Source organism: Ascidiella aspersa, chromosome 1 (assembly GCF_963924565.1).
Source record: "Ascidiella aspersa chromosome 1, kaAscAspe10.2, whole genome shotgun sequence".
NCBI classification, from domain to species: domain Eukaryota; kingdom Metazoa; phylum Chordata; class Ascidiacea; order Phlebobranchia; family Ascidiidae; genus Ascidiella; species Ascidiella aspersa.
The window spans coordinates 8072236-8099953 of NC_139447.1; the positions used below are offsets into that span (position 1 = coordinate 8072236).

At 38.4% G+C, this 27718-nt stretch overlaps 2 protein-coding genes across 2 annotated transcripts in view; both read right to left on the minus strand.

Moving 5' to 3' along the window:
* Positions 1-23872, minus strand: part of LOC146167031 (S phase cyclin A-associated protein in the endoplasmic reticulum-like) — a 61382-nt gene extending 37510 nt beyond the window's left edge. The window contains exons 1-24 of the mRNA XM_083385263.1: positions 23736-23872; positions 23162-23276; positions 22582-22707; positions 21977-22155; positions 21278-21378; positions 18830-19075; positions 17558-17733; positions 16235-16492; positions 15527-15736; positions 15157-15215; positions 14372-14539; positions 13496-13608; positions 11348-11443; positions 10217-10403; positions 9486-9599; positions 8334-8456; positions 7540-7682; positions 6925-7006; positions 5962-6092; positions 5588-5665; positions 4776-4875; positions 4233-4321; positions 3994-4059; positions 3068-3200 (exon numbers count right to left, since the gene is read on the minus strand). Of these exons, the coding sequence (XP_083241389.1) occupies positions 3068-3200; positions 3994-4059; positions 4233-4321; positions 4776-4875; positions 5588-5665; positions 5962-6092; positions 6925-7006; positions 7540-7682; positions 8334-8456; positions 9486-9599; positions 10217-10403; positions 11348-11443; positions 13496-13608; positions 14372-14539; positions 15157-15215; positions 15527-15736; positions 16235-16492; positions 17558-17733; positions 18830-19075; positions 21278-21378; positions 21977-22155; positions 22582-22707; positions 23162-23276; positions 23736-23840 (3198 nt within the window). The 5' untranslated portion in view covers positions 23841-23872. The remainder of the gene's footprint in view (positions 1-3067; positions 3201-3993; positions 4060-4232; positions 4322-4775; positions 4876-5587; positions 5666-5961; positions 6093-6924; positions 7007-7539; positions 7683-8333; positions 8457-9485; positions 9600-10216; positions 10404-11347; positions 11444-13495; positions 13609-14371; positions 14540-15156; positions 15216-15526; positions 15737-16234; positions 16493-17557; positions 17734-18829; positions 19076-21277; positions 21379-21976; positions 22156-22581; positions 22708-23161; positions 23277-23735) is intronic.
* Positions 23873-23995: 123 nt separating this feature from the next.
* On the minus strand, positions 23996-25131 carry LOC146167032 (uncharacterized protein C8orf74 homolog). The gene has a single exon (XM_083380993.1). The coding sequence runs from the start codon at positions 25045-25047 to the stop codon at positions 24145-24147; it is 903 nt and encodes a 300-aa protein (XP_083237119.1). The 5' UTR covers positions 25048-25131; the 3' UTR covers positions 23996-24144.
* Between the last annotated feature and the right edge of the window lie 2587 nt (positions 25132-27718).

The window sequence follows — 27718 nt, forward strand, 5'->3', positions numbered from 1 at the left end:
TGTTGGGATTAAATTTAACAAAAATCTACTTTCGACGACAACTGTAAAACCAACGGTTTTTGTTATAGATTACTCAGCCTAAACGTAAACACCTGTGTCGGCCTTGTTTGTAAGGTTTTAGAAGCCTATAACCCAGGGGTTCTTAAACTGGAGTCCATGGACCCCTTGGGGGTCCGTAACTAGTTTTAGGGGGTCTATGAAGGCCTAATGGAAATAGTAGTACACATTTAAAAAATAACAAATTTTTAAAATAACTTTAATTAAAATTAAAACGATTTGCACTGAATGTTGGCTCCATTACAGTTTCACATTTTTTGTACCGAAATCGGAAGATTTCTGAGGTCTATTTGTATTGCGACGTCAATTTATGACGTCATTATGGAAATTTCTCGCTTACCGTGGTCCACGCCAGGTAAAATAAAATTTTAGGGGTCCGCGGTAAAAAAAGTTTAAGAACCCCTGCTATAACCCCTTAACTATAAAATCAAAATAACTTAAGTGGACCCAAATTTTTATGAATGTTAATTTTGCGGGTATCACCATAAACAGCTAAAAATCGAAGACTTCTCTTTACTAATCTTGTAGAGCTATTATATTATAGAGGAGACTTTCAAAATTCAGTGATAGAAAGGCGAGTTCCCGTGGTCGCGAGTTGGAAGCTCACCAAAGGCGAAATAAAGTGATTGGTACAATTTACGCGTAAGTGCACCAAAGTAGATCTTTCACACGCTTTGACAAGAATATCACAAAAATCATTGTTTTTGGTCCGTGAGAACAAACTGAGCGCCTTTTTTTTAGAAAGTTACATCACCTATAGATTTCACGGAAGGGTGAATTGTTCTGCGAATTAACCTTAAAAGCGAAAACGAACGTCAACAATCAACAAGATCCCGTAACAAATCAGTTCCGCCGTCAAAACACGCGTCAGAACATTGCTATTTACATAAATGCGAACACGCCTCCGTTGTTTGGCAGATGTTTACAAAAGGCGAATTTGCGCGGCCACCGTGAAAGCAGAGGGCTCCCTTCTTCAATTATTACGCGGTATTTTTTTTTGGTTTTTGAAGCCTATACGCACAAACACTTGAGTTAAACCTTCGTAGCCTTTAAGTGGCCACGCTAATACAGTATCATTAATGGCAGTGATTTGCGGCTGATTTTTACCGATCTGTTTAAACGCTTTAAAAGGCAAAAAAGTTGTTTAAATTAAATAAATAGCAAATTTTTCTTTGTATTTTATTTATAATGGTGTTAGGTTTACTGTGTTACTCGGGAAAAAACGGCTGCGAATTAACTTTTCGCAAAAGGGTAAACTTGACAATCAAAAACCGCCTCAGTCTTGTGTAGCCTATCAAACTCCTTTTTTTAAACTTAAAGATGGAAAACCAAAACAAGCTGAACAAATTGTCAGACCCCGAAAACAGTTTGGAGCTGTGTTGCTTTGAGACAAACTCTATAAAAAACTAACAATGTTAACCCACTTTCGACACTTTACTTTTGAGAAGCGCTGCCTTAAAACATCCTCCATGATCGGCAACCTTCACACGGTAAATTTGGGCCCGTACGTTTAAGAAGAGGCCCAAAAATGCGGCCAATCAATGCCGAGTTTGTTTGGTTACGAGGTTAGGGTATGACGGCCTTGAACTGGCGAAAGAAGAGAGGGGTTGGCATTGACAAACATGCCAGGCTTGTTTGGCGATATTTACAGTTGTTTGGGCGCGGATTTGCGGCGGGCACCGACGCGGAAACACAAACGGAGCGCAGGAGAGCCGAGGACAAACATACTGACGTTGGCTTGATCTTCGGCAAGATCGCGCTCACGGCTTCTCTGTAGTGTAAGGATTATGGCAGCGGCCATTTTGGGGAAAGAAGGCCAGTTGCTTTTGCGAAAGATGTTTTTCGAATTCTACGTATTGTTGATTCCCCTTTATGGGGGCTTTTAATTTTTTTGAAGATTCAAACTAATTTCGTTACAGGTGGAGTTTGAACAATATATTTTCCCCTGGTAACCAAATAAGGTTAAAAAAACTTTGAGATTACTGAAATCGCTTTTGCGGTGTAGTAAAATGTAACTGTTATGACAAATTTTAGAATATTTTGCTGAAAGGTTTTAAATACCTTTTTCTCGACAATGTTTTATGCAAATTTCGTAAAAATTTTCTTGAATATGAGTTGAAAAGAAGTGAGGTTGTAAACTGTTTTTTTACTCGTTTGGGTGTTTTTCTGTCCACCTGGCTTCTATCTGAGGACTGTCGTTTTACATTTAGTCCAAAGAAAATGGCGAGTTAATTTGAAACACGATTGGACGCAACGATAAGATGTCAGACAATAATAATAATATTGTAGCGACAACTTAAAGAAGGAAATCTATGTCGTTGTTTTCAGGTTCAAAAAAACATTTACGTTGTTGCGGAGAAAAAATGCAAAGATGTCTGGATGACTACGAGGTTGCCACAGCGACGTGGTTGCCATAACAACGATAATTCGCACATGAAGAGTATGCTTTTATCGTAGGAAAATGCGGTTTTGCGTAGTCTGGGATATTCCTACACAAATACTACGCGTGTGGAATCAATATGGGGTGCCTAAAACCCAAACGTAAAGCACAGCAACCAAAACGATAACTTTGCGGTCTTATCTATTACATAACGCAGGGCTTTTATCGAATGCGGTTTTAACGTGATCTGACAGTAACAAATTGTAGGGTTTCAGTGACGCAAAATCGTTGCCCGGCAATATTTGTTTTTTAAGGTAAAAAAAGAGGTGTGTTTTGTGCCCTTTCTTAGCAGCAAATAAAGTGGGAAGTCTAGACAGGAAATGATGTACGCCCAATTTACCAGTAAATATAATTGGGCGAATGTCGTTTATGTAGAATACGTCAAAAACATGGTTTAACAACCATTGTTATTACCATGTTTGGAATTGCATTAAGTTTAGACCGACGTGTGTTGATACAACTTAAAAACGACAACCAGTGCCGACAGAATTAAAATGACGTCATGCGCAACTTTTTCGGAATTAAAAAAAATCAGATTCAACAGCAAAATATGCTAGTAAAGTCTCTTACCGACTTCTCGAGTAAGCGAGCCATCTCTCCCAGAGTTCGGTCGAGAGCTGTCACCCGATTGGCTGGCCACGGTCCGCTGTGATCGCTCTGATTGGTCAGTTGCCGGTTGGCCTCCTTCACCAGTCTGAAGATCCTGTTAGGTGTTGATTTGAAAAGTTCAAGCGGATTTGTTTTAGAAGTTCAAGTGGAATTGTTTCAGAAGTTGAGTGGAATTGTTTTAGAAGTTTAAGTGAAATTGTTTTAGAAGTTTAATTGGAATTGTTTTACAAATTTCAAGTGGACTTTTGTTTTATTTTAAGTGGACTTGTTTTAAGTAATGTGATTGGTCTATTTTAAGAATGTTTAAGTAGCAAAACAATCAAAAATAACTTCAGTATTTAATCTAATCTGGTTCACTCGACACCATCTACTAGATCTGAGTTGCCACCTTTTTACCATTTTTTTAAGTTTATGTATGAATTTTTTTGAGGGAGTTAAAACCAAACTAGAAACTAAGAATTTTAGAATAAGCACAAAAACGAATAAATGCAGCCTACAAATAAAAATCGCCGACCGATATTTTTGGGTCAAAGCAACTTAAAAGGACTGCGCTTTTTTGTGAAATTCGAACTCATAGCACTGGTTGATTTATTTTGCTAAACAAATCTCATAAAACTTGCTGTGATAAGCATATAGGTGAAAACTTCAACTCGTCAAATTTTGGTTTGAACCGAGTACTTTATGAGTACGGGGTAATAAATAAACCACTTGTATGCTTTTGTACCAGACACCACGACCATCGCAAAAATAGTATAGTTTGAAAATCAAATAGATTGAATTTTTTACGGGATTTTTGATAAACATAGAATTCCTCGGGATAAAGTATAACTAAAAAAAAAACATTAAAAAATAGCGTTAAGGGCCTTCTTACAAGGCTAATAACTTACTTGCTCTTGCTTGCACCGTTAGGAGTTTGATTTTTCAGTTCCATTCGTTTCAAGAACTCTTTTCCCCTGGTAAACAAAATAAAAAATAAAAAAACAATATTAGGATTGCTGAACCCACTTCTTTAAAACAGTAAAACACAAATTATTTCGATCGAGTATAGACAATCTTATCGAATAGATGGACTATACGTAGTTTTAGCTACTCCCAATGCGTAGCCATAGCAACAATGAAGACTCACCTGGTTGCCATCCGGACCCTAATCTTCTTTGCCCTCTTCCTCATTGTCTTCTTGCGTTCCTTCATCCCGACAAGCTCCTCTTTGAGTGCCTTAAAAAGAGAAAATAACACATTTTTTTGTATGTAAGAGTCGTGAACCACGAACAGCACCAGAGGTTAGTTTGAAATGGGCAGCTGGGCGCATACCTGGAAGTAAGTCCAAGTTAAGCTACACGGCCAGCATTTTACGGCTGGTTTTAAAATATAAATGCAAAGATGTCGTTGCTATATTTCTATTATATTTAGCATTTTTTTTAAAGCGTTTTCATTTTTTTTTTATTTTTTAAACATATAACAGATTTTTAAAACTATATTGCAAGATATTTTAGGTTTGAAAATTCGACTTAATTTGGTCAATCATATGAAAGTTTGTAATAGGTTTAAAACTCGTCCTGATTTGCACACCGATCGGACATTGTTAATCTTCCATCGAATAACAAAAAGTGAAAAAGGCCAACTCGTGCAATGTTTCGAACACTAAAATTAACCTCATCTTGCTTCTTACCTTACACTCGTCGTTGGCCGATCTTGGCGACGTGTTAGCGCTGCCGCGAGAGGCGCTAGAGTGCTCGCATGTGTCGTGACGTGTCTCGGTCGAAGTCGAACTGAGGTAAGAGATTTCGACAGTGTTGTAATAAGTTATTTTGAAATGACTTAAGTTCCAGACAAGTCATTTGTAAAATAACAAGTCAAGTCCCAGTCTATATTCATAATTAGAGCAAGTCAACTACAAGTTTGTCAAGTCCTTGTCTTCAAAATAAAATGTTAACTATTAAAACTGGTAAACTCGTCCATCATGAGCAATATCTTCAAGTAAAAAAAAAGATAACAAGTAAATTGTTTAATGGGCAAAAAATAAGATGAATACCCAAATTTTATGAACAAAACTGCTTTATGCAAACATCACATTTCAAGTCATTTGTCCAAATGACTCAGGTCAACTCAAGTCATTTGGTCCAGTCAAGTCACAAGTCAACAGTGGATTTGGAAACTTAGTATCAAATTTGATTGCAGCAAGCAAGCAAAAAACTTTCATGTGTCGCCGGCTTTCGTGTGTCGCGGGACGAAAGCTTTAGCTTTACGACAAAAAACATGAATGCCATGTCACAACAAAAAAACAAAACGACCAAGCATAGGACATTACCGCAAAAATTAACCCAAAGACAATACGGCAATGACCTCAGGGTGACAGCTAATTTGATGCTGAATATAAGGTTGGGTTTAACGCGTTTTCCAGTATCACAGTCATATATCATTTACGGCGCTGTGTTTTTGGGCCCAATGTACCAAAAATAAAAATGAGTTCCAGCTACTTACTCAAAATCAATGCCGATGAGATTGTTGTTCTTGTCTTCTAGGGCTTGCGAATTGCTGTTTGTCCCGATTTCGTCCAAGCTGCGATTAAAGGGAATTTTCACATCAACGACATTTAAAAACAAAATGGTTTTAAAGACTTCAAAAGTGAATCGCACGACGTTTTTTTTAATTTTAAACAAAAAAAGTATAAATGTCATGAAAATAATTTCAAAAACCGGATAACAACTTTTTTGGAAAAACAGATTTTTCAAAGCCTTTCTATACGCAAATAAATTAAAAGCCATTAAAAAACTTTTCAAGATTCAAAAACTTTGGGGCATGACGGGGTTACTTGTGTAACTAAAGTAACCCCTTCACCACCGGGAGCAACTCACCCCTGTGGAAACCCAGTCCCAGTCTGTACAGTTGCTGGGCTCGAAGCACTGAACCTTCCCATGCTCAGCTCAACAGCTTTCTCCTTGCGATGCTCCAGCTGCTCCTGGTGCCTCCTCTCACTCTCGTCGTGCTGGGAGGAGGAGGAGAAAAAACGAGAGTTTACAAAACGCTGGTAAGCCGTTGAATTACTTGCACTGCAATCCTGATTAAGCCGACTGATTTTGGAAACGGGCCTTTCCGAAGGCACGCGCTAAATTATTATGAATGTGCCGTGAGCGTTGGTGAGTGCTACTTTAGCAGGGCTCGATCACAGTATATATCCATTTGGATTTCGTGCCTCAGTTACTTTATCTGGCCTGTTAATCTCTTAGCACGAAGTTAAATGTTCCAAAAAGATGCAGCAGGTAACGGTGTTATGGCTGCTTCTCGACCAGCTCCAACTAAGCCTGCATGGCCTGGGTCGTAAGTTCGAACCTAACCCAAGGCTACTTGTTTTTCTACCCTGGCTATGGTTGTACCATAATCCTTATTAGGCCGACTTATTACGGTAATGGCCTTTCCGAAAGTACCCTCACTACCCTGTATATTATATAATGTCCAAAACAACGTCGTATTTTATCACGGAACTCGTTTTCGGGGGGATATTTTGGGGAAATAAGTACGACCATCCATTTTCAAACTAGTTATTTAATTTCTAGAAATAGTTTAAATTACTTTTAGGACAATCGTAAGACCATGATACTTGGAGAACAACAACTATAAAATAAAAAGGATTTTGCGATAATCGAATTTGCTTAATTCGGCGGAGTAACTGGCAAAGTAATAATTTTTAGGTTACAGCATAAGTTATAGTCAATTAAACTAAGACTTTTTAATTTTATAGCATATTTTCCGTTCCTGAAAGGAAGGATTTTTATAATTAAAATGCTATCCAGCATTCTATTTTTAAGAAAATTCCGTACCTTAAGTTGTATCTTCTTCTGTAATTCGGTGACGGCTTCTTGTTGGGCAGCGTATCTCGCCGATAAACGTAGTTCGCGATCTCTGCACAAAATGTGGGGGATGTTTTTTAAATTCAGTTAAGATAAACTAAACATTTACACACATATGTGAACAATTGTGATCTAGCCGTCCGGTATGGAAACACCTGACAAGACTTGCACATTTAAGTGTTAGTAAATGTCCAAGACTGAACGTAATAACTTTTAAAGGGTTAAACAAGCCAGACAAAATTTACCTTAAATTAATGAAGTTAGTAAATTTTCAAGAAAGCTTGGTCAATACAACGTGCGATTTCAATAAGCAGTCTAAATAGTCATCTGATTCTAGTCAAGAATCTTTCTTTTGCACTAACAGTCAGAATTAATAAAAGAAGCGTATAAGCTAGGGCTGCGGAGTCGGAAGCGGGACCAGGGACGTATCAAAAAATCCAAAATAGTGGGGGGGGACTTTTTAACTAAGAGAATTCCCTGTCGTTTATGAATAATGACGTTTTAATAGGTATTAACTATATTTAAGGTATTTAAAGTTTACATCACTGTTTAAAAAAAAAATAATTTAAACTAGATTGAAAATACCTGGCTCGCTCTTTTGCCATTTTCTCTCTTTCCTTCTCCTTCTCAATCCTCTGCTGCTCGATCCTTGCGTCCTGCTCGGCTCTCTTCACTTTCAGCTCCTCGATGCGCTCCCTACGCTCCTTCTCCAGCGCTCTTCGTCGCTCCTGGAGCAAAGAGGAGGAATATTATGTGACGTAACAAAACTTTCAAAAAATGGTTAAGCATTTTGAAAAAGCGTTAAGAGATTTGATGATATAAGAATATCAAAGAACATACAGGAGCAGGTATCACTTATCATTTTGAACGTTTCGAAAAACTCTTTCAAAATCATAAATGATACCTGCTTCTGTATGGGCTTTGATATTCTTATTACGTCTTAATACAAACTTTAACCAACATGCTCCGAAGACTTATTGATAATTTTTCAAATATTTATTGTGATTATTAGGCCCATGGGATTGTTTTTCGGACTTTGTAGATAAATTAGAGGATTTTATGGAATAGGTTTTAAAAGATAAAGGTTACGAAATTTTAAGTGTTTTTCGGTTGTCCATAGAAGAGCTTCTCTGACTAAAAATTCTCCTAATATTGGTTAAAAACAAACAAAAACAAGCCGGCACGTAAAGTTTTGTTAGAAGATATCTATAACTTTTCTCTATGAAATAGCGGAACACGATTACTTTAGTTTTATTGTGTTAACACAGATATAATAAAACACACCTAAGACGTTTAAAGCTCCTAAAAGTTGTCAACACGAAAAGGGGACAGACACAGACACCGGGGGGCGTTGTCAACAAGAGGAAGAGTCTCCTCACCTTAAAATGCTCCTCCTTGGCTGACTTGATCTCGAGCATCTTCAGCTTCTCGACCTCCTTCTCCTGGAAGCGTGCCTCCATCTCTCCCATCCGCATCAGGACCTCGTGACGCTTGTTCTGCTCCTGGAGGAATTAAAGCGAAATTGTTCAAATAAGACGAAAACAAAACGCTTTTAATCTACAGCGTTTACCTTCGGAAGGTTTTATCGAAATTAGCCAGCTTATTCAGGATAAAAAAAGGCCAGGCTGAAAACAATAACAAGTCGGGGTGAAGTTCGAACTCACGGGGATCAATATCCTGTATTTAGCAACTGACACGTACATATTATACACGATGTGTAATCTGAAATCAGGACCTTCTGGAGTCGGGCTGGCCGACGATGATACGACACCAGAAGTGTTTGATCACAGAAGACGCATTGTGTATATGTGCACTTCACTTATTTTATCTATTTCAAGCTAAAAACAACACCAAGCCTTCGGTGAGGTTCGAACTCACGACCTCAGGTCATACCGGGATTGTCGCTCTACCAACTGAGCTACGCTTACAGTGTAGCACGTCGAAAACAACCGTAGCACCATTGCCTGTTGCATCCTGTTCGTACACACAACCTCAATTGAATGAGATCAACATACCGTATTCAGCTAGTTCCCCTTGATATAAAAGTTGTGTATTCTGTGATCTTCTGGAGTCGTACTGGCCAGCGATAGCGGTCATTACAAGATGCCTTCGGAAAGGCTTACCAAAGTCAGTCAGTAATCCTGATACGACTCCGGAAGGGTTTGATCACAGAATACGCATTGTGTATAATGTACGTGTCACTTCTTTTATCTAAAGGTTGTTGGTGGCATTGATGTGTAAGTCAATTTTAAATCAATCTAGTTTCGGTTATTATAACACTGAATTAACCAAATTTTAGGTAAAGCAAAGGAAGGGTCATGTATACCATGAAATGAGCATCAATCAAACAGTGTTAATTAAAATAAGAACAGTAACTGACAGTCCCATATACCAGTAAAAAAGATGGTAACAAAAATGTTCTTGTTTGACGGTTTAGCTGCTGTATCTCACATCATTTCAATGCATTATAAAACACAAGTCAAAACCAGGTTCTGTGCTCAAAAATTTGGCACTTCGATAAATAGTATCACCTGCAACTCATTGATGAAGGCGATCTCGCTGACTTTTGTGTCCTCTGCTTGAGCCTTCCTCTTGATCGATAGGAGTTGCATTGCTCTTTGCTCCTCCGCTTTGGCCAGTTTCTCCTGATGATGGAGATGGTTTTGTTCGTAAAATAATTTTAAATCAGCGCTAAACCATTTTATATTCACCATAGATAATTATCTTTTAAACAGTTTTGCCAAAATGTCAAGGACAAACTATAGTCCACTTTCTTTGTTTGGGAATATCTCTAATCCGTGACACACGGTTTGAGAACCACTCATCCAACCTGTTACAGATTGTAGAAGACCGAAAAACCATCGCAGACTAACCGAATCTGCCGATCAATGATGCAAGCAAGGCAGGTTCATGGTTGTTTCTCGAGACTCGCTCCTCTCTGAGCCTGTGTATCTCAGTTGGTAGAGCGACTGTCCCAGTATGACTGAGGGTCGTGAGTTTGAACCTCACCGCAGGATAGTTGTTTTTCTAGACTGCCTTGCTTGCATTATTTTATTGATTGACAGATTCGGTGTGTTTGGGATGGCTTCCAGGGTACTATGGTACGTAAGCCGTTATCGCTGCCAAATAGCAGCTTTAGAAGGGCTGGATCACAGTTGTTAACAAACACATATGTGTATGTATCTTTCAAGTTGCGGAAGAATAACAAAGTACGGCCATACAAAGCAACGAAACAGCTCCAAAAAAAGTGGGGAGCACTCACGGCGTGGTATCCCTGCAGCAGCATCTTCTGCCGCTGGATGAGATCGTTCTTCCAGCTGACCACCACCTGGACCTTCTCGAAGAGCTCGTGGATGCGCTGCGTCTTCTCCTCCTGCATGCGGAGCCTGCGAGCTTCAGCCTTGCGATGTTTCTCCTCCAGACGTCGCTTCGACTCGGCCGAGTTGCGACTGCAGTGTAAAACAATTTAATGAGATGATGATTGATGAGTCATTCCACGCGTCATATAAACTGTGCTGACGTTGGGTGAGATTCTGACCGCGACCCAAAGTAAAAATCGATTTTAAACGCTGTATACGTCCTTGTTAAACTAACAAATCCAATTTCGTTTCTTTTTATGAATATTTAAAATTTAAATTAATTCAATGATCAAGCATTTTTTTGTATATATTAAACTTTTTGGCATTTCTAGCATGTTTTTTGTTCACTTTTGATTAGTTTCTCGAAACCACTATTTAACGCTTAAAAAATGTTTGAAAAAAATAAATAATAATAATTAAATAAGTTAAAAATACAGGAATTAGATTTTACACTCGCCCGCTCGCGAGTGCAATTAGCTTTGGGCGAGTGCTGATTGACACCCACTCGGCCACCTGGCGGGTACCTTTAATGAAATATTATTGTTTTTTTGGTTTGTTTTTTAGACCTACTGGACTAAATTTGAGACAAACTATTTCAAACAGCACAGACTGAAAGCCAATTACTTTAAAAATCGCAAGCGATTAATTTTGTAAAAAACTATTTGGTAGGACGGAAATTCGCAGACGGCGTGCCGGTATTTTGTTCGGGCGAATGCTGATTGGTTGACAATCCCCCAAATGGTGAGCGCAAATTTTAATTTAATACCATCCTTGAAACACAGATAAAAAATCTTTATCCTCAAATAGTATCCAAATGCTTTGTTAAAAACAATTGTTAACAACATGTGTTTTAACGTACAACTCGACTCGAGTCACAATGTTTAACAAAATTTAAAAATAGACTTTTTGCAACAGAAAATATTTGTTGTATGCCAAACCAATTTCAAGAACAAGCGTTGAACATTTGAAGTTTTTAGTTAAAAACCGAAATCAAATGATATATATCACAATTTCTAGCGCCCCCTTGTGTGTACCTCTTCCGTGATGGGGAGGAGAGCTTCTCGTGCATCTGACCAGCTCTTCCCGGCTCCCGTAGCTCCTCCTCCTCAACAAGTTCGCACCAGCTCTGACTCGGCTGTTCCGCCGGATCTGGAGGCAGAGAGGAACAATAGAGGTCGTTGGAGGTTGACCATACAGTAGGACACATTGTGTTAAACCACTGGCTTAACCGTTAGAATAAACTTTACCCAAAGAAGACGTTATATTGGTTATGTTAAGATTAACAGTGAGCTTGCTAAACCGCATGTTTATTTAAGTACTTTATGACCTATTTAATTGTGTAAGCATTCTATTACTTGCGGTCAAAGGTCACTGAGCACATGGTGGCTTGACATTCTAGTTGTCCTTACGGCAGTTGGTGTTACTACCTTGTCGCGGTAGGAGCTCATTTTGTTAGTTACTTGTAAGTGTTTGGCAATGATGTTTAACTTACTGATTCTGTTTCTGTTTTATTAACATTGTTTTGTATTGATTCATTCGAATTAAGGAATCCACTTGTTTAAGCCTTAACGTGTTATAATAAATTCCTGTACGTGTACACTGATAAAGACTTCAGTATCGGATCGGATCCATTAGTTTTCAGGTTAGATGGGTCGTTAGAAAATAAGTATAGGGTTGGTGGATGTTGAGCATAAAGTAGGATGCATTGTGTTCAACAGAAGGTGGTATTGTTTTGTGCGTTGCGACGCCTTGATGCGCCGTGTAATTTATAGCAAAATAATGGCACACAAGGTTCTCCTACTACTGTTACTGTACTACTGCAAATCTGGCAACGGATACCTGATGGAACCGGGCGGAAAGACCTGCAGACAGAACACGGGAGTAGAACCCTACCCGCTGTTCAGTAAAAGGTTAGAAATGCAACCAGAATTTATCTTTTGTTTTAAATATAAAACTCTAACAAGAGTTATTCCCAAACGAGGAACCTTTTGTGCCATTACTTAGCTTTAGATTCAACGGCGCACCAAGTATAGAGGTTGTTGGAGGTTGAGCATAAAGTAGGAGTTATTGTATTGAACAGAAGGCAGTATTGTTTAACCAGTGCTTTTTTTAAATTGTGCGTCGCGACGTGCGCCGTTTAAACAAAGGATGCCGCACAATGATGCAGTTACGTGCCTAAACTCAATAGCGGGAATAAAATGCTTGCGAATAGATTGTTATCCGTTGAGTGTGCATTTGGACTTATTGTTACAAAACCGTAGCAATTGACTATGATTCTGACACAAACAAATAAATAAATGAAAAAAATATACTAAAGCTGGTTCCGTCGAGCAAACTTTTCAAAGGGCAACGCAAGAAAAAAAGTTCTAAAGTAGGAGACATTGCATTGAACAGAATGTGGTATTGTTTAAACCTGGGTCGCCAATGTAAATCATCCGGCACGCCGCCTGTTTTGCAAACTGGGCAAGAGGCCGTTCCGAAAATTTTTGATCTATTTGAAGTAGATATTTTTTTAGGTTAATGTATTTATATATGCATGTATTTTATTGTGCATTGCGTATTTTAAATATGAACATAATGCCGAGATTTTAACGGCCTATTCAAACTACAGCAATAACTAGGTAACGAACAAATTCATATTGTTTCCATAAAGTATTTTCATTACACCTTGTTATTGTAACCATGGGTGACACCGTTGTTATTCAAATTTTAAACCAAACAAACGCAGGCGCATCTTTTTCTTCTTTAAAATGTAGACTAAGAAAATCCTAGATATATCAGTTGCTATCATAAAATGCTTAAAAACTACACGTTTTGACAACTGAAGTGTCATTAAAAATTTATTACGGCACGCCGAGACCTTTCTGAGGATCGGTCAGGCCCGCGAGTAATAAAAGGTTGCCGATCACTGGTTAAAACGTTCGAATAAACCTTACCCTAAAACGACGTCATACTGGTTAAATGGGTCGTTAGGTAATACGCAGAATAAAATAAATCGATATTCATAGTTAACGACAAAATATATTCATGATTGACGACACAATAGACACCAAAGAAGTACAGACAACATTACACAAACGTTCCAAGAAAAACTAGGCGCTACGAAAACACATTTTAGGAAGGCGTGTTTTTAGGACCGTATGATGAGAGCCGAAAAACGGCAACATTCAATTGAGCAATACTTACTGTCAAATCTTGCGAGGAATTCTGTCCACTCCAGAGGTCCACCACTAGCAGTTGTTGGTTTCTCCATCCGACTAATTTCCTTGGCTCCAATGCTGCTGCGGGCGCTTTCCTATAAACATGAGAAGGGACGTACTACGACGGCTGTTGGGTCAAAAAACTATCACGACCATGTACTGTTCAATACAAAATGTAGATCAAAGCCGCTGTATGTTATGATGATTGAGGGTAGTTATGGGGAACGGTTGGTCAGCTAGTGAGGGTTTTTATAACATATTGTTTTGTAAATCAATTATATTTAGGGCTGCGGAATCAGTTAAAATACCGTAGTCGTTTTAAGGCCAAATCGGCGATTTTTTTCGAGTCCCTAATCCGGCTCCGCCTCTACATCCTTTATTTGTGCCTTACCAGTCACAAAACAGTTTGTGCCTTACCAGTTTCAAAATTTGGCATTGCGAATAAGGCAAATGGGTTCTAACATGTAAGGCAGTTGCTTGAAAAGTTACACACGTAAATTTCGTTCAGAAAATTTATTATTTCAGGGTTTCTAATAAGACAGATTTTCTCGCAACTATTTAACGAACTTGGACAAATAGGAGCGGCAATTAGCAACCTATTAAATAGAAATTGTTTCTCTTGGCAGAACCTATACTTTGCTTTAAAGCGCAACTTTTAAAACTTTATAAAAAATCCTTAACTACCTCAAACTGCTCAACTCAAACAAAAAGTGTAGATAAAGGGAAAAATAGTCAGGCCGAGTAACTACTCGACTGAATGCATCAACTTAACATTAACCCTAGTAGCTCAAAAAAGAAAAAAGTCGGGATTGACAAAACCTTATCTATTTCCATCATTATTTTTAAGGATAGGCTTACGCAGTCGGTCTCCGGGTCTGGTGTGTCCCTCCCCTCCGTCTTCTCCTCCTGAACCTCCAGGATCTGCCTCCTTAGATCCCTCTCCTGCTCCTCTGCTGCGGCGATGGAGGCGTCGTGTTGCTCCAGAGCACGGAGCTGCTCCAGAGACACAGAGTCGCCCTTGTCCATCTAAAAAGCATGAGGAAGAAATTACATTTAACCAAAAAAATACAGAGTGTTCGGAAAATTACTGTGCACTGTTCACATCTCACAGATCTATGCATTTAATAAATTTGTGGCAATCGCAATATTTCAAAAATTGCGAAAGTCTTGTGTCGAAGTCCATCACACTATTATCTATGGAGAGCAGCAAAATGTGCCGTGTATCGAGATCGTCCGCGCACGCTGGAAGACTTGTAAGCAGCGATACCAATATTCATTAAGCCTATTTCAAGGGAGCAATTTTTTAAGGTGTTTAAAAACAAAATAAGAAAGTTCCGAGCCTGTAACACTTACAACATTATTTATAATTGTCATTGATATTTACCTCCTGGATTCCATACTGAAACATGTCTGTTAATAAATATGTTAGTGCACAGTGACTCTCAGATATTACCTCGTGAGGTTGTATACAGGGCGGCTTTAAAAAACGCTGTTACCCCAATAAGTGAACTTTATTAGTATTGTAGTGCAAGCAAAGACAGGCTAGAAAATTATATTTTGCGGTGACGTTCGAACTCTACCGTCTGGGCACTGATCTTGGGTGAAATCAGGATATTTAATTTAAATTTAACAAAGCACCTCACCTGGCTTGTTGCGTCATGAGGCGTGTTTTTGCTGCCGGCATTGGCGTCCTCCTCTTGGACTGTAACAAAATACAAATAGTAAAAAGGGTTTGGAAAAATGTGTACAAGTGAATATACGTAATTAAATTCACTAAAGCTGTCTACTTTATTGTTCTTGGTTGATGCCGTCTTGCCTTATTTAAAAACTAAAAACAAGTGACACTGTTCAGTATAGTTAAGAATTTCTTACTCTGACCTGATGAAGCACGGTTGTGTGAAAGATCGTCAAATAAAAAACAGTTTGTCAACAGTGCCACTTGTTTTCAAAACTTTGCTGTTGAACGCACAAAATAAAAAAATGCATTAACCTAAGAAAAACTAAAGACATTACCACTTTGAAAAAACTCGACTTCGGCGGCGTCCAACTCCTGCAAACGAACGCCTTCATCGCCCCGAGTGTCCACTGGGTTAGTGGGGTCGGTGGGGTCGCCTTCGAATGTGAGCTTGCCCCCAGCAGACCCCTCACCCTCACCCGCCTCACAGAGACCCATGAACTGGACTGCATTGTCGGCTGCTGCTGTTTCGTCCTTGGGTGTCGACGCTTTGGGAGAAAGAAGTCGGGTCAGTTGGTGAGGAATATATCTGTGCTGTTCGTAAAGTATGGGAAAGCTACCTATAGGTACCTCAGTTGCGAGCGCACAAAATGGAGCATTTCGTCTAATTTTTTTTAATGCCGTCATTTACACAACATTTTTTATTCGTACTGCGCAATTTTAATCTATTCTCAGTAATATTTAAATTGGATATTAAAAAATTTAAAAAATATTCTTTTAAATAAAAAAAAATCATTGTGACACTAAGGAGAACCTTGGGTATTTTTCCAGGTTAATAATTAAAACTTGGCTTTGGGGTTAAGAAAACTACCATTTTTTTAAAACCTACCTTTCAAGGTAGAAGACAATGCATAATTAAAATTCCTACGGGAACCAAGTATCGGATCAATACTACCATTTGGCATATATCGACTTAGATCCGATATTTTAGGACATTCATACCCAGGACCATTAAGTATAATTAAGCAATTGTTTTTAACAAATACCTTTCCGATGCTGTTCTATCACGTGACCATTGACGTGGTTCGTCTTCGAAGCTGCGATGACGTGAGCAGTCACGTGATTAGCAAGCCCGGCGTTCGGTCGCGGTGACTTGACCGCTTCGACCTTGACCTGGGGTCGTTTCGGGGTCAAGGTCGTCGCTGTGTTGGCGATGTTCTGCAGCACTTTGTTGCCACTGCTGCAGTTGTTGTGATGTTTTGGCGCGCGCTTTTGTGACGTCACAGTCTCCCAACCGCCTTCGTCTGGATTTTAAAAAAATGTTTTGCATTTGATCTGGACACTTCAACGTTGTAGCCTTTATCTTTAGTTTCTTGTTCTTTTTTTGTAAATGTTACAGTTTAACCGTACAAAGTGCACCCTCAGTGCAGTAAACTCGAAATTCGTTAATAAACTTCAATTTGGGAAAAAATGTGGTTAAACGAGATAAAGGAATTTGACAAACCCCGGTAAAGGAGCTCTTAATCTTTCCGCGAAGATAATTATGCTGAATCCTATATATCGTACATTAAATGTGGGGATATAAACAAACATCATTATTGCGGTGACCAATTTGAGAAGATAAAGGTAAATTAGGGTGAGAGATTTTTTGCAAAATTATGTAAGGTAAAAGGCGCCACCATTTTAGGCGTTACGCTCAGGGCTATGGAGCCAATCACTTTGCTGGAACCAGAGAAAGAGATAGAGCCGTATTCATTTTTATTACGTTTGTTGAGCTGGAGCCTTTTTGAAAATTTGTAAAGCTAAAGCTATGAAATTTTTATCTTCTCGACTTTGAAAGAATTTTTAATTGCTCAAATGAAAACTACTTCAACAGTTTAGTGTGGCAAATCTAACCTAAATTTTCCTGACACACACACACACACATATATCTTTATTAACAGTTGTCATTTAACCTACTTAGAAGCTGCTTTTGCGCAACGATTGCGGCTTCTGTATATTTAGTACACCGAAAAGCCATAGCAGACTAACCGAATCTGTCGATCAACGATTCGAGCAAGACAGGCAAGAAAAACAACTAGCCTGCAGTGAGGTTCAAACTCACGACCTTCGGTCATACCGGGACCTTTGCTCTATTGGCTTGGCTGAGATATACAAGCTCAGAAAGGAGCGAGTCGAGAAACAACCATACGCCAATGCTTGCTACATTTTGTTAGTACAAGCAACTTCACAATGAAGGGGATCAAAAAAATTACCGATACAGACAGGAGATGGAGCCGGAGGCATTGGACATATGTTTGATTGCCCAGCAGCAGGAGCCAATGCTATTTTACTGTGGCTCCCCAGCGCCCTGATACGTTTCAACTTACCGTCAACCACTTGGAGGTCAACCGTTGTGTGAAGGGGCTTCTTCACGTCGCGATTTTCAGCGTCGCTGGGTGAAACGATGGGGGCTTTTACTTCGAGTTTGGGTGGTGGGGCGATTCCTTTCACGCGATCAGCCCACGTCACAGTGTGTTCCATCGTCACTCTGGTGGGCTGCGGGCTGCGAGTTCGCGTGGAAAAAGGGTAAATAATATAAATGAAAAGCAGTAGTGCATTTTTTTATTCTGGACAAAGCCTTTAGTTTTTGCTTTTAATGTGTTTTCTTTTAAATGTTCAAATATTGCAGAAAAAACGCGAAAATATACAACAGGCGCTGGTAATTAAAAATTGCAGAAGTAGCCCAAATGAAAAAATATCTTACTAAAACAATAAATCTTTAAAAAAAAGCTTTTGTTAGTATTTAATGATGCGCTGTGTGGTTCTACGCAACTAAACGTTATCTACAGTAAATTGACCCAAAAATCGAGTTTACACGTGAAAGCAAAAATTAGTAAAGTTAACATGCAAATCACCAACAAACAATCAGCAGAGCCAAGAACAAATCAACAAATCGTCAAACTAATGATAAAGCTTCAAACAATTCATTTTTAACAAATTCTCTAGTCTACAGCTTCCTGTAGGCCTACAACAAAATTTCACAGTGTTGCCGAGCGTCTTACTCTGTATGAATTGTGGGATTTTTTCTGGTAGATTTGTAAAATAGCTTTATATTTTTAACATAGGACAAATGAAAAATGACTGTATTGTAATTTATAATATTCTTTCCACAATAACTTACGCTTAAAATTTCGTCAATCAAAAAAAAAATCGGGGTTGCCATCTCGAATTTACAAGTCACGTTTTGCGAAAGGCCGGTCGGAAAACATTGGCTAAAAAAGATTTAAAAACTCTTAAGATCTACACCAGGGCTACTCAACTAGTTTTAGCGAAGGCTCAGATGCGAAAGTACATACTTTTATTAGGTACGAAAACTTTGTAAATGTTTCAAAATGGCGCGAATGACAAATGTCGCAAAAGCACAAGGAGAATTTTATTCTGCTGAATGCAGCCCTGGGCGAACCTGACTCTTTTCGAGTTATCAAAAATGACACTTTATTGTACGGCAAAGTAGTTGCATTAAGTAAACCAGGCTTTTATTAAGGTCAATATTTAAAACTTTGAACATATTTTAAAACTTCATATCCGAAACTTTGAACTCCGCCAGTTGAGTAGCCCTGATCTACAGCAAAAAACGGCACGAAAAGCGTTCTACACACCCCTCCAGTGGCACTACGTCGGAGGGCAAGCATAAAGCAGCGGTAACACCGCCAGCAGCGGCCGATGCAGCAGAAAGTGAAGCGACGTCGGGCGCCTTGGAAAAGTTAAGCAACCTGTTAATCTTGGTCTCGGAGCCCGGAGGCCGGTGCTGGACGATGGTCGGCGGTTCCGGGGCTTTTGGCGCCGTCTTGTGGCGCGGCCGGCCAGGCGACGATTTCCGCACCTCCCAGGCGAGAGATGTTGGTCTGTGCAGAAAACATCACGGTTGTGTCAACGCCTAAAGCACACCACAAGAGCTTTGATTTTTTCAGTTTTTTTATATTGGTTAACCTTGCCTTTTTTATATATAGACTAACACGAAAATAATAAAATTTGTAAAAATTAGGTTAATCAACTTACACTGGAAGTTCAGAAAAAATCGCAGTCGATTTCTATAAAAATGTACATGGCAAACTATATAGTACTAATGTCACAAATTAGTATCTAACGATTGTATTTTAACGTTCTTTCCTTATGCGTTAAACTTGTTGTTGTTGTTTACGACTATAGCCGTTCGTGTTACGTCACATTGCCCCAAAAGTGGCGTGGTGTTTACTGCGTTAAAGTAGGTCATTCTACATCAAAAATTAGCAAGGTAAACATGTGTGGTTTTATGTGCCCCAAGCTAAAAGCCGAACTGAAAGTTAACACTTCTGGGTATCTTGGCTGAAAATCGTCCAAGTATTTCCTAAAATAGCGGGCACATTATTGTGTTCGTGACAACTATCAAGATTGTTACGTTTCGCGCTGTATGATTCGCCTGTGAAAATAAACACTTGTTTCAACTGAGAGACGAAAAACGCCTTTGAATCAAGTGTAATTTTGGGAAAAGTCAGAAAAAAGATGAATCAAAATAAACGAGCAGCATGCAATCTGTTACAATATTCGAATTTTCTACAGCATTGCTATATTTTGTAAGTTATGACAAAAAAAATATCTCTGGTATTTAACCGGTTAATAAGCGAGCATTAAATGAAAACCAAAGCCAATACATATTTCAAAAAAACAATAGGAATTATTGACACCATTATGTCTGTGTGCTCGATGAGTCGGCTAGACAAGGCTGAGGACGTCAAGGGCGCGGTATTTATTGCGAGCTTGAGCTAGTCTAGAGCGACCCGGAGATAAAACCGGGCTTCGGGTTCCACTGAACTCATTTCGCCTTGTTGAATTTCCAAACGCTTATAGCAGCGCTTCTCAAGCGGTGCGCCGCGCATGGAAGGTTGCCAGGTGCGCCGCGAGCAACAGGAAAAAATAATTTAGTAAAAAAAACATGTAATTTTACTTTCCTGTTAAGTTTAGCCCATTGATTCCACAGTACTTTCAAGTAGAAAACACAATAAGACATACAAAGCAACAATATCTAAATCAGATAATCTATAATATCATAGTGCTAAGACCACCGACATAATAACGCCAAATTCGCATAAAGGACCACGACAGAATACGATCTAAAATAGTCTAGATAAGACCTAAACATGTTGAATTAAGCTCAAACTTAATCGAAATCAGACTTAAATGGACAAAATTACGCCCAAGACTGTAAGGAAATGGTATGGGATGATTGGGGGACCTGTTTGGTATTGGCCGTTTGTGGTCCACGTTTGGGCGCCGCTGTTTTGGCCCCGGATTTTTTGCCTCTGTTTGGCCATTTGAGTCTGATTCCGATTTCGTCATTATTACGACTATTAGGTATTCGTCCTATTTACGCCTTATTCCTAACTGTCTTATATTCCGAAGTTGATGTTGTTCTTATTTTGGTCTCAAGGCTGGAGTCTCTTTAAAGATTTGCAACTAAAAATGTCTCTAGGTGCGCCGCCAAGTAAAAAAGGTTCACCATGGCTTATAGGAAAGACACTGGCATTATAGGAAAGAAGCGGTAATTCAAACCTATTGGGTTATTTATAAACAAATGGATTAAGGGCTGTGTTTTCTGATACGATACAGTAAATAAAATATTATATCTACTTTTGACAATAGTTTTCCGACAAAACCTATATTGACCACTTATAACTACCATTGACATCAGTGTCAGGTTGGGGTGTATTTGGTCCCATACTTTTAAAAATCTTATTGAGGGATGACTTTGCTCGTATTAAGATGTAAAACAGATATTAAAAGCAAGTTAAGTAAAATTGTTTTAACGTTCCAAAAAGACAATGTACATTACTGACATCACAATGGTTGGAAGTGAGATTTCGAGAAAACCAGTATAATAAATTTGAAAGACCGTTAGGATCTCTCAATAAATCCTTAAAAAACACCGACTAATACAACAAATCGTTTAAACGAATGTTTTTCTGGTTTGGCAAATATAACTATTTTTGTAGATATCCAAGTTTTATGAATGAATAATTTATCTTTTTTTAAATGTGCAATCAATAATTCCATAGCAGATATCTTTGTACCTGTTGTGTACATCGGCATTCTCAAGTCTTTCTTGCAGATTGATCCAGTCAATCAAGGCTTGGAACTCGTGACGATAGTTGTCCAGAACTAAAAGAACCTCCTGAGGGAAAATCAATTGAAGGTTAAACATTTAACAACTGAGTTAAAAAACGTGCTTCGTTCTAGGTAGGCAAGCAGTCATTACAATAAGGATATTAGGTTATAAAAACACTGTGCATTTGGGCTGAGGACCACAAGTCATAGCCTGGATGTTTAGTCTTAATCTTAGTAGAAATCTGCTATCACAAGTTGACACAATTAGCAGTGGAAAAATAAAAAACACAGCTGCTAAAAGGTTGTGTTAAACTACAAATAAAGTTAGCAGTTTGATTTTTGATTGAACTGGGTTACATATGTTCCTTTTTTGGCTAGCATCCATTAGCCAGTTTACTGTGTTTTTTATCTGTTCGGAAGTAACCATAATACAAAAAAAAAACACTCGACTTGCTTGCAACATTGCAATTTTATATCACTGACTTGACTTGGCTGATGACTAAGACCAGAACTTGACTAAAGTTATTACACAAATGACTTGAATAGAATTAATGCCATTTCAAAATGACTTGTTTCCAATGCTGTAAGTTTATATCAGTGTATTGACTTGGAGAAGACTTGCTCTAATAATGACTTGTTTAACTTTTCACTGTACAGTGTCCCACCTTGCACTCCATAACATTGGCATCTGCGTCGCATGTCGTGTAAATCTCATCAACAGCCCTGCGTAGATTTTCGAACAGGTATGCCCAGTAGCGGGCCCTGATGCTGACTAGCTTCTTCCCAGTACCAGATCTCCTTGCCAAGTTATCCGAGCCCAAGGACTTTTTGCCCTTTCTTTCACCTAAGAAAGGAATTAATTGCAAAAATAAAAGGACAAAAATACTTTTACTTTAAACTTGATGGAAGTTATTAACAAAATTTGCAAGGAGAAAAAAAATCCAAACTAGTTTTCAGTGTGAATATTTAAGCCCATACAGAAGTAGGTGTCTTTTTAAACCTTTCAAATAAATTTTATTTACATTTTAAGATGTTGGAAATAAATAAAGAGTTATTCGTAACATTTAAAATGATACCTACTTCTGTATGGGCTTTGATATTCTCAAACTATGTCTTACTACAACCTCCAAACAGTATGCTCCTAAGTTTTCAGGTTGTTTGCCATACATGACATAGTTTGTGTTGAAAATAAAGGCAATAAGCAAGAAAAAAATGCTGATAACTTAATTAAGCTATTGATGGAAATTTATTTCTGGTGGTGATTAATTACCTGAGCTGGACCGAACGGGGTTGTAGCTGTCCTTGGCATTGTTGACCCCTTTCCTCAGGGCACTCTCGCATGACTGGGCTCGCTTGCTTTGATTTTGCGTTTTCGAGGATGACTTGTTATGTTTGCCTGATGTATATAAGGAAATTGTTATTTTACAAACAATAATTCAAAAAAGAACAGAAACATTTTATTCACTTTCTTCCGAATATTATTTTTTAATATCTGAAAACTGTGAATATTATAAAAAAAATAATATTTTGCTATACTAATTTATGCATTCACAAAACAGTTCGTAAAAGGTTTTGCGACCAAATGGAAATAGTATTTAACTGAAAAGGGGCGGCTACCTCTAATGCTTAGTAAGACACTGAATCCGTCAAAGTTAACAGCAATCAAGGATTATTGTCATTTAATTAATGATTTACACTTTGATAATAAATTGCAAAGCCAAAAAGGTCATCGATCTACTACATTACAGATCCGTGCAGAGCGTACCCAACATTAACTCTTTTTTTCGTTTTTTATCTAAAAGAAGCATGTTTAAAATTTAAAAAACATGAAAAGCTAGATTTAACCAAACCTCTTGTTTTTGCTTGTGTGTCAAGTGGAATACTCCAAGACACAAGGTTCCTGGCACTTCTTCCCTCCTGCTCCATTATCAAGCGCACCTTCTCCACTGTCACCGGGTTAGGAGGCTTCACAAAATAATATACATATGTGAATAACTTGCCCAAATCATGACTTAAAGTTGCATGAACTAAAAATTTCCCCAAAATTGCAGTGTAGAGAATCTGAGTCCACACAGCGCTAAGTTGTGGTCACATAAAAAGCTAAAAATTATACACAGGGCATTTATGGTGAAACATTGAATTTAAATCAGAATGTATATTCTGCTTTAACATGGGTAAAGTAGTAAAAAAATAAGTATTAGGGAATACTAACAGTGTCAGCGAAATATAAAGAATCAAATGGAACAATGTTTGACCTAGCTATTAGATCATTTGCCAAAAAGAGAAAAGAAAAAATTATTATTTACTGCCAAAAAAAAGTTTGCAGGACAATAAAAATAGTCCGGCCTGTAGTTGAATGTCACGCTATTCTAAATAGTGCAAGTTGGTAGATTTTTAATTTGATACAGAGCAAAAAGAACTGACCTTCGATGAAGCATTTTTGTTCTTCTTTCTGCTGCCTCCAGTTGAAGAAACAGACACATTTCCGCTACTGCTTGTGCTTTCATCCCTCTCACGAGATCGATTCATGTTGTAGAAACTTTCCAACTTTAAACTTATAAATTCAAAATTGTTGTCAGATGTTCAAAATATCAGCACACATTATTCTACTTATTAGACACAGATTTACTTTTTATCTATATATGCAAACCTACAATATGGCAAAAAATAATATAGTAGTACGCCTTTAGTTTACAAATTTATACAAATGAAAAATTAAAAACAATCTCACAGTGAATAATATGGTACAGTAGTAGACTATATTTTAGCAAAAGTGCAGATAGCAATCATATAAAAAAACACAACAAATACAAAATAATCCAATCAAGTTTAATTATTTGTTCCTTCTTGGACTGCCAGTTGATTTTGCAGAAGATTTCCGAGAATCAGATTTTTTCTTTGCCAGTTGTGTTTTCGATTGGTTCTTCAAGTCAATGAGGTGGGCACCAGGTGGAACATGAATCGACTTCAAGTTAACAGCAACCTCTGCTACATTTTGCATCTTTTTTAGCTCCAAGCCGGTTTCCTCGGCGAGCAAATGAATTTCATCAGCAGTTACAGAAGAGAGAAGTGACTGGACATCCGTCATAACAACTCGTTCGGACTTCTCTTGCTCCGAAATCTTTCCATCGATTTCCTTTCGAACTTCTTCTGCCTTGCTTTCAACCAGTTCCTCCTGTTTCTCGAGGTCTTGGAGTCGCTTCTTCTCATCTAATTTTGCCTGCATGAGCTTCGCTTCATAATCCCACAACTCCTTGGTTTTAGCACTGGAAAGATTTTGAGGACTCTTGGCGATCTCAACCTGCTGGTGGGAATGATATTGAAGACATTCGCGATCCTGCTGAAAGACAAAGCAGTAGAGAGCATGGTGGGACAGAACTGTGGTTGTAAAGTATTTCAACAGTTTTTTGACGTTTTCCAGTCCAATCCGATTATTTTCCACATAGACGGTGCCCAGCTCTCTTAAAACTCCAAGTGATTTGGGAAGGCTCAACTTAAGGAAAGCGATGAAAAACTCAAAGGCAAAGGTCATTCCGCAGGCAACTTCATGCCATGGCATTCCCCGCTTCACTAAAAACATCATTAAATCGTAATAATAGTCCAGCATGGCGCCCGTTCTGAGGTCTTCATCAAGTTCAGAGATATCCAGCTTTAATAAACGTGCAAGAAGTCGCTGTCCTTGATACTTGGGCAGCTTCGAAATGTGCCGAGCTTCGGAGGCAGTTATCCAATCCATGCTTACTTGTAAAATACTAGTTGGTGGGCTAATAACTACGGCAGTTTGACACAGTAATTCTTGCCATCAACATGAAAAAAGCTAAGCAACCGCAAAAACATGAAACATTTTTTTAAAAATTCTTCGGCGTAGTGTGTTAAAAACTGGAACCATAACTGTGGTTTGCAAAAAGATTTGGGCTCCAGATTAGCCTTTTTCAGACGTTTTATTTTGTTTTCGTAAACGTATTCGTATTTTACGCAAGGTTCTTTTCTCACGTAAATAACTAAAATGCAAAAACAACAAATCAAAATAATGCTGAACTTCTGACTAAGTCGTATTCAGAATGTAAGGGCTATACTGCTGGTCGTATAAGCTCATTTAACGTTTATAACCAAAAAAAAGGAAAAAACTTGCCATGAATTGCCACTGAGCGCTTAAATTTAAAGGTACATATGATATTTAAACTTTTAGTTGGGCCTAAAACAAACAGCGCATTTAAAATCTGTCAAGTGCAAAGAATGCAAACAACTTTTTCGTTTTGATCTCAAGCATAACAGTCGCTATGTGCTTTCAGTCACTAGGTGAAGTCAAGGACCGCGAGGCAATAGATTTAATAGGGGTTATCCCTCTTTTCGCAATTTTATTTCTCGTTATATGTAAGCATTGAGACAAATTGGCTACTATTCTGTATATGGGCCTAATCAAAACAAATATGAAATAAACGTACATTTAAAAAAAGCATTTATAACAATAAGCTAATATTTTAACTTTAAAAGCGCATAACACAGAATTACGAATAGATCACAAACTACTCAGACCCCTAAAATCAGAAAACTCCTAATCAGTGTTTTTTTAAGGTGTTTTGGAAACCGAAACGGTCCCCCAAATTTCTCCAGCGGTTTCCAAATTTTGGACTTTTTTGGGGGGTATTTAAATGAAACACTTGCGGTCTCTCAAAACTACTTATGCGGTCACCCAAACCAAACCTTAAAAAAACCTGCTCCTAATGATAAGAACGAAACGAATTAGGCGCAACGTAGCATATCGGCTTTTCAAACCATCTGAGAGTTTTCTGGTTTAGTAAACGTTGGACTGCGCCTTCTACCAGCCACGCTTGGGCACCCACGACAAGAAGGTCAGTAAATGACTAAAATGGGCGAGGCGTTTTACAAAGCATTACCATCTTATAAATATAGCAAAGGCTGTTTCACATAAAGAAAGCACCGTTACCGGTACGCTATAAAAAATAGAAAGCTACAAATGACACACCCAGTTCCTAGAATGGGCAAGGCTTTATACGGCAGTGATTTTTCTTAATCAAAAAGGTTTGCATCCAGGAGACGTAAAGTACCATATAGCGACAGCAAATCAGGGTTGTTTCAGGCTTGCTAAAAAATTATTATCTCCACCAGACAATGACGGACAAAACGTAAACAAGGTGACGTAGACAAGAAAAGCGTTTAACTTCGGCGAATTATCTGGTCAAAAGCGAAAATTGTAGCGGCACCTGTGTAATGGCAAACATGGAAGGAGATGGGGCTACAGCAGGTACAGATAATGTTGATGAGAACGTGCTGACCATGGAGGCTGCGATGCTGGTGGAGGACCAAAGGGCCTACATTGAGCAACTTCACGAGCAAGAACTAGGCAAGATGCGAGGAGAGGTAGCGGAATGGCTTGGTGACATCCTTGGTAAGTGAAAACAAAAAAATCGATACAATCTCAATCTAAAACGATGATTTAGCCTACATGTAAAATTTATATCTTTCCCCATTATTGCCTGGGGTGAATGACTTTGTAATACGTTTATACTTTGGCAGTCTAACAAGTCGTTTATGAAGCCTTTTATATTCAAGATATTTGTTGTACTTTACCTTGTTAAACTTCCACACGATGCAAATGAACAATTTGAGTATTCACCTGGTTTAACCTGTCAACACATAAGTCGAATGTTTCGAATAAATTTTATGAGCAAGCGCGTTAATGGGTTTCCGTTTTTTATAAGTTTGTCAATAGTTTGTTTACCTGTTTTCTTTCTACCAAAGGAGAAAGCCTGCAACCCGAAGAGCTTTACGACGAGTTAAAAAGCGGAGTTCGGCTTTTGCACGCGGCCAAGTCGCTGTGCATCATTAAGCGCACCGCAACCAACCAAACCAACAACTTAGAGGAAGAACTGAAGCAGGTGAGACGAGGCCTTCATTCAACAAGGTGTGAGATATATAAAGCATGGGTCGAAAAAAACGAAACCGTCAACCTCTTCTGGCATACTGGTGGGGTGACAGAAGCCACTAAAAATATATTGCAGTTACGCGTACACAATAATCGAACACTTTACAACAATACAGAGCACGAGTATGTTTCTTTGTTGTGGTATAGCCAGGCGCGAATCTAGAATTTTTTGTTCGGAGGGAATAAAACTTTTCCAGATATCACGTCACAAGTTATAACATAACGTGACATAATAAAGTTATATTTAAACGTGATGTCAAGCGTAGGTTATCTAAGAACGTTACACAATCCGTTTATTTTGTTAAAGTTTTAGGTTGGAGAGGCGTTTAATCTCAACCTCATAAACTATGTTACAATGACGTTATCAATTTACATAAAGCAAAAAAATACCTTTATATAGTTAAGTGGCATCTCCTTTGTGTGTATGTATAGTCCCACAAAAAGGCATAGATTACGAATG

What these genes read in the sequence shown, in the direction of transcription:
- LOC146167032 (XM_083380993.1), bottom strand. Translation starts at nt 25,047, where the DNA reads ATGGATTGGATAACTGCCTCCGAAGCTCGGCACATTTCGAAGCTGCCC.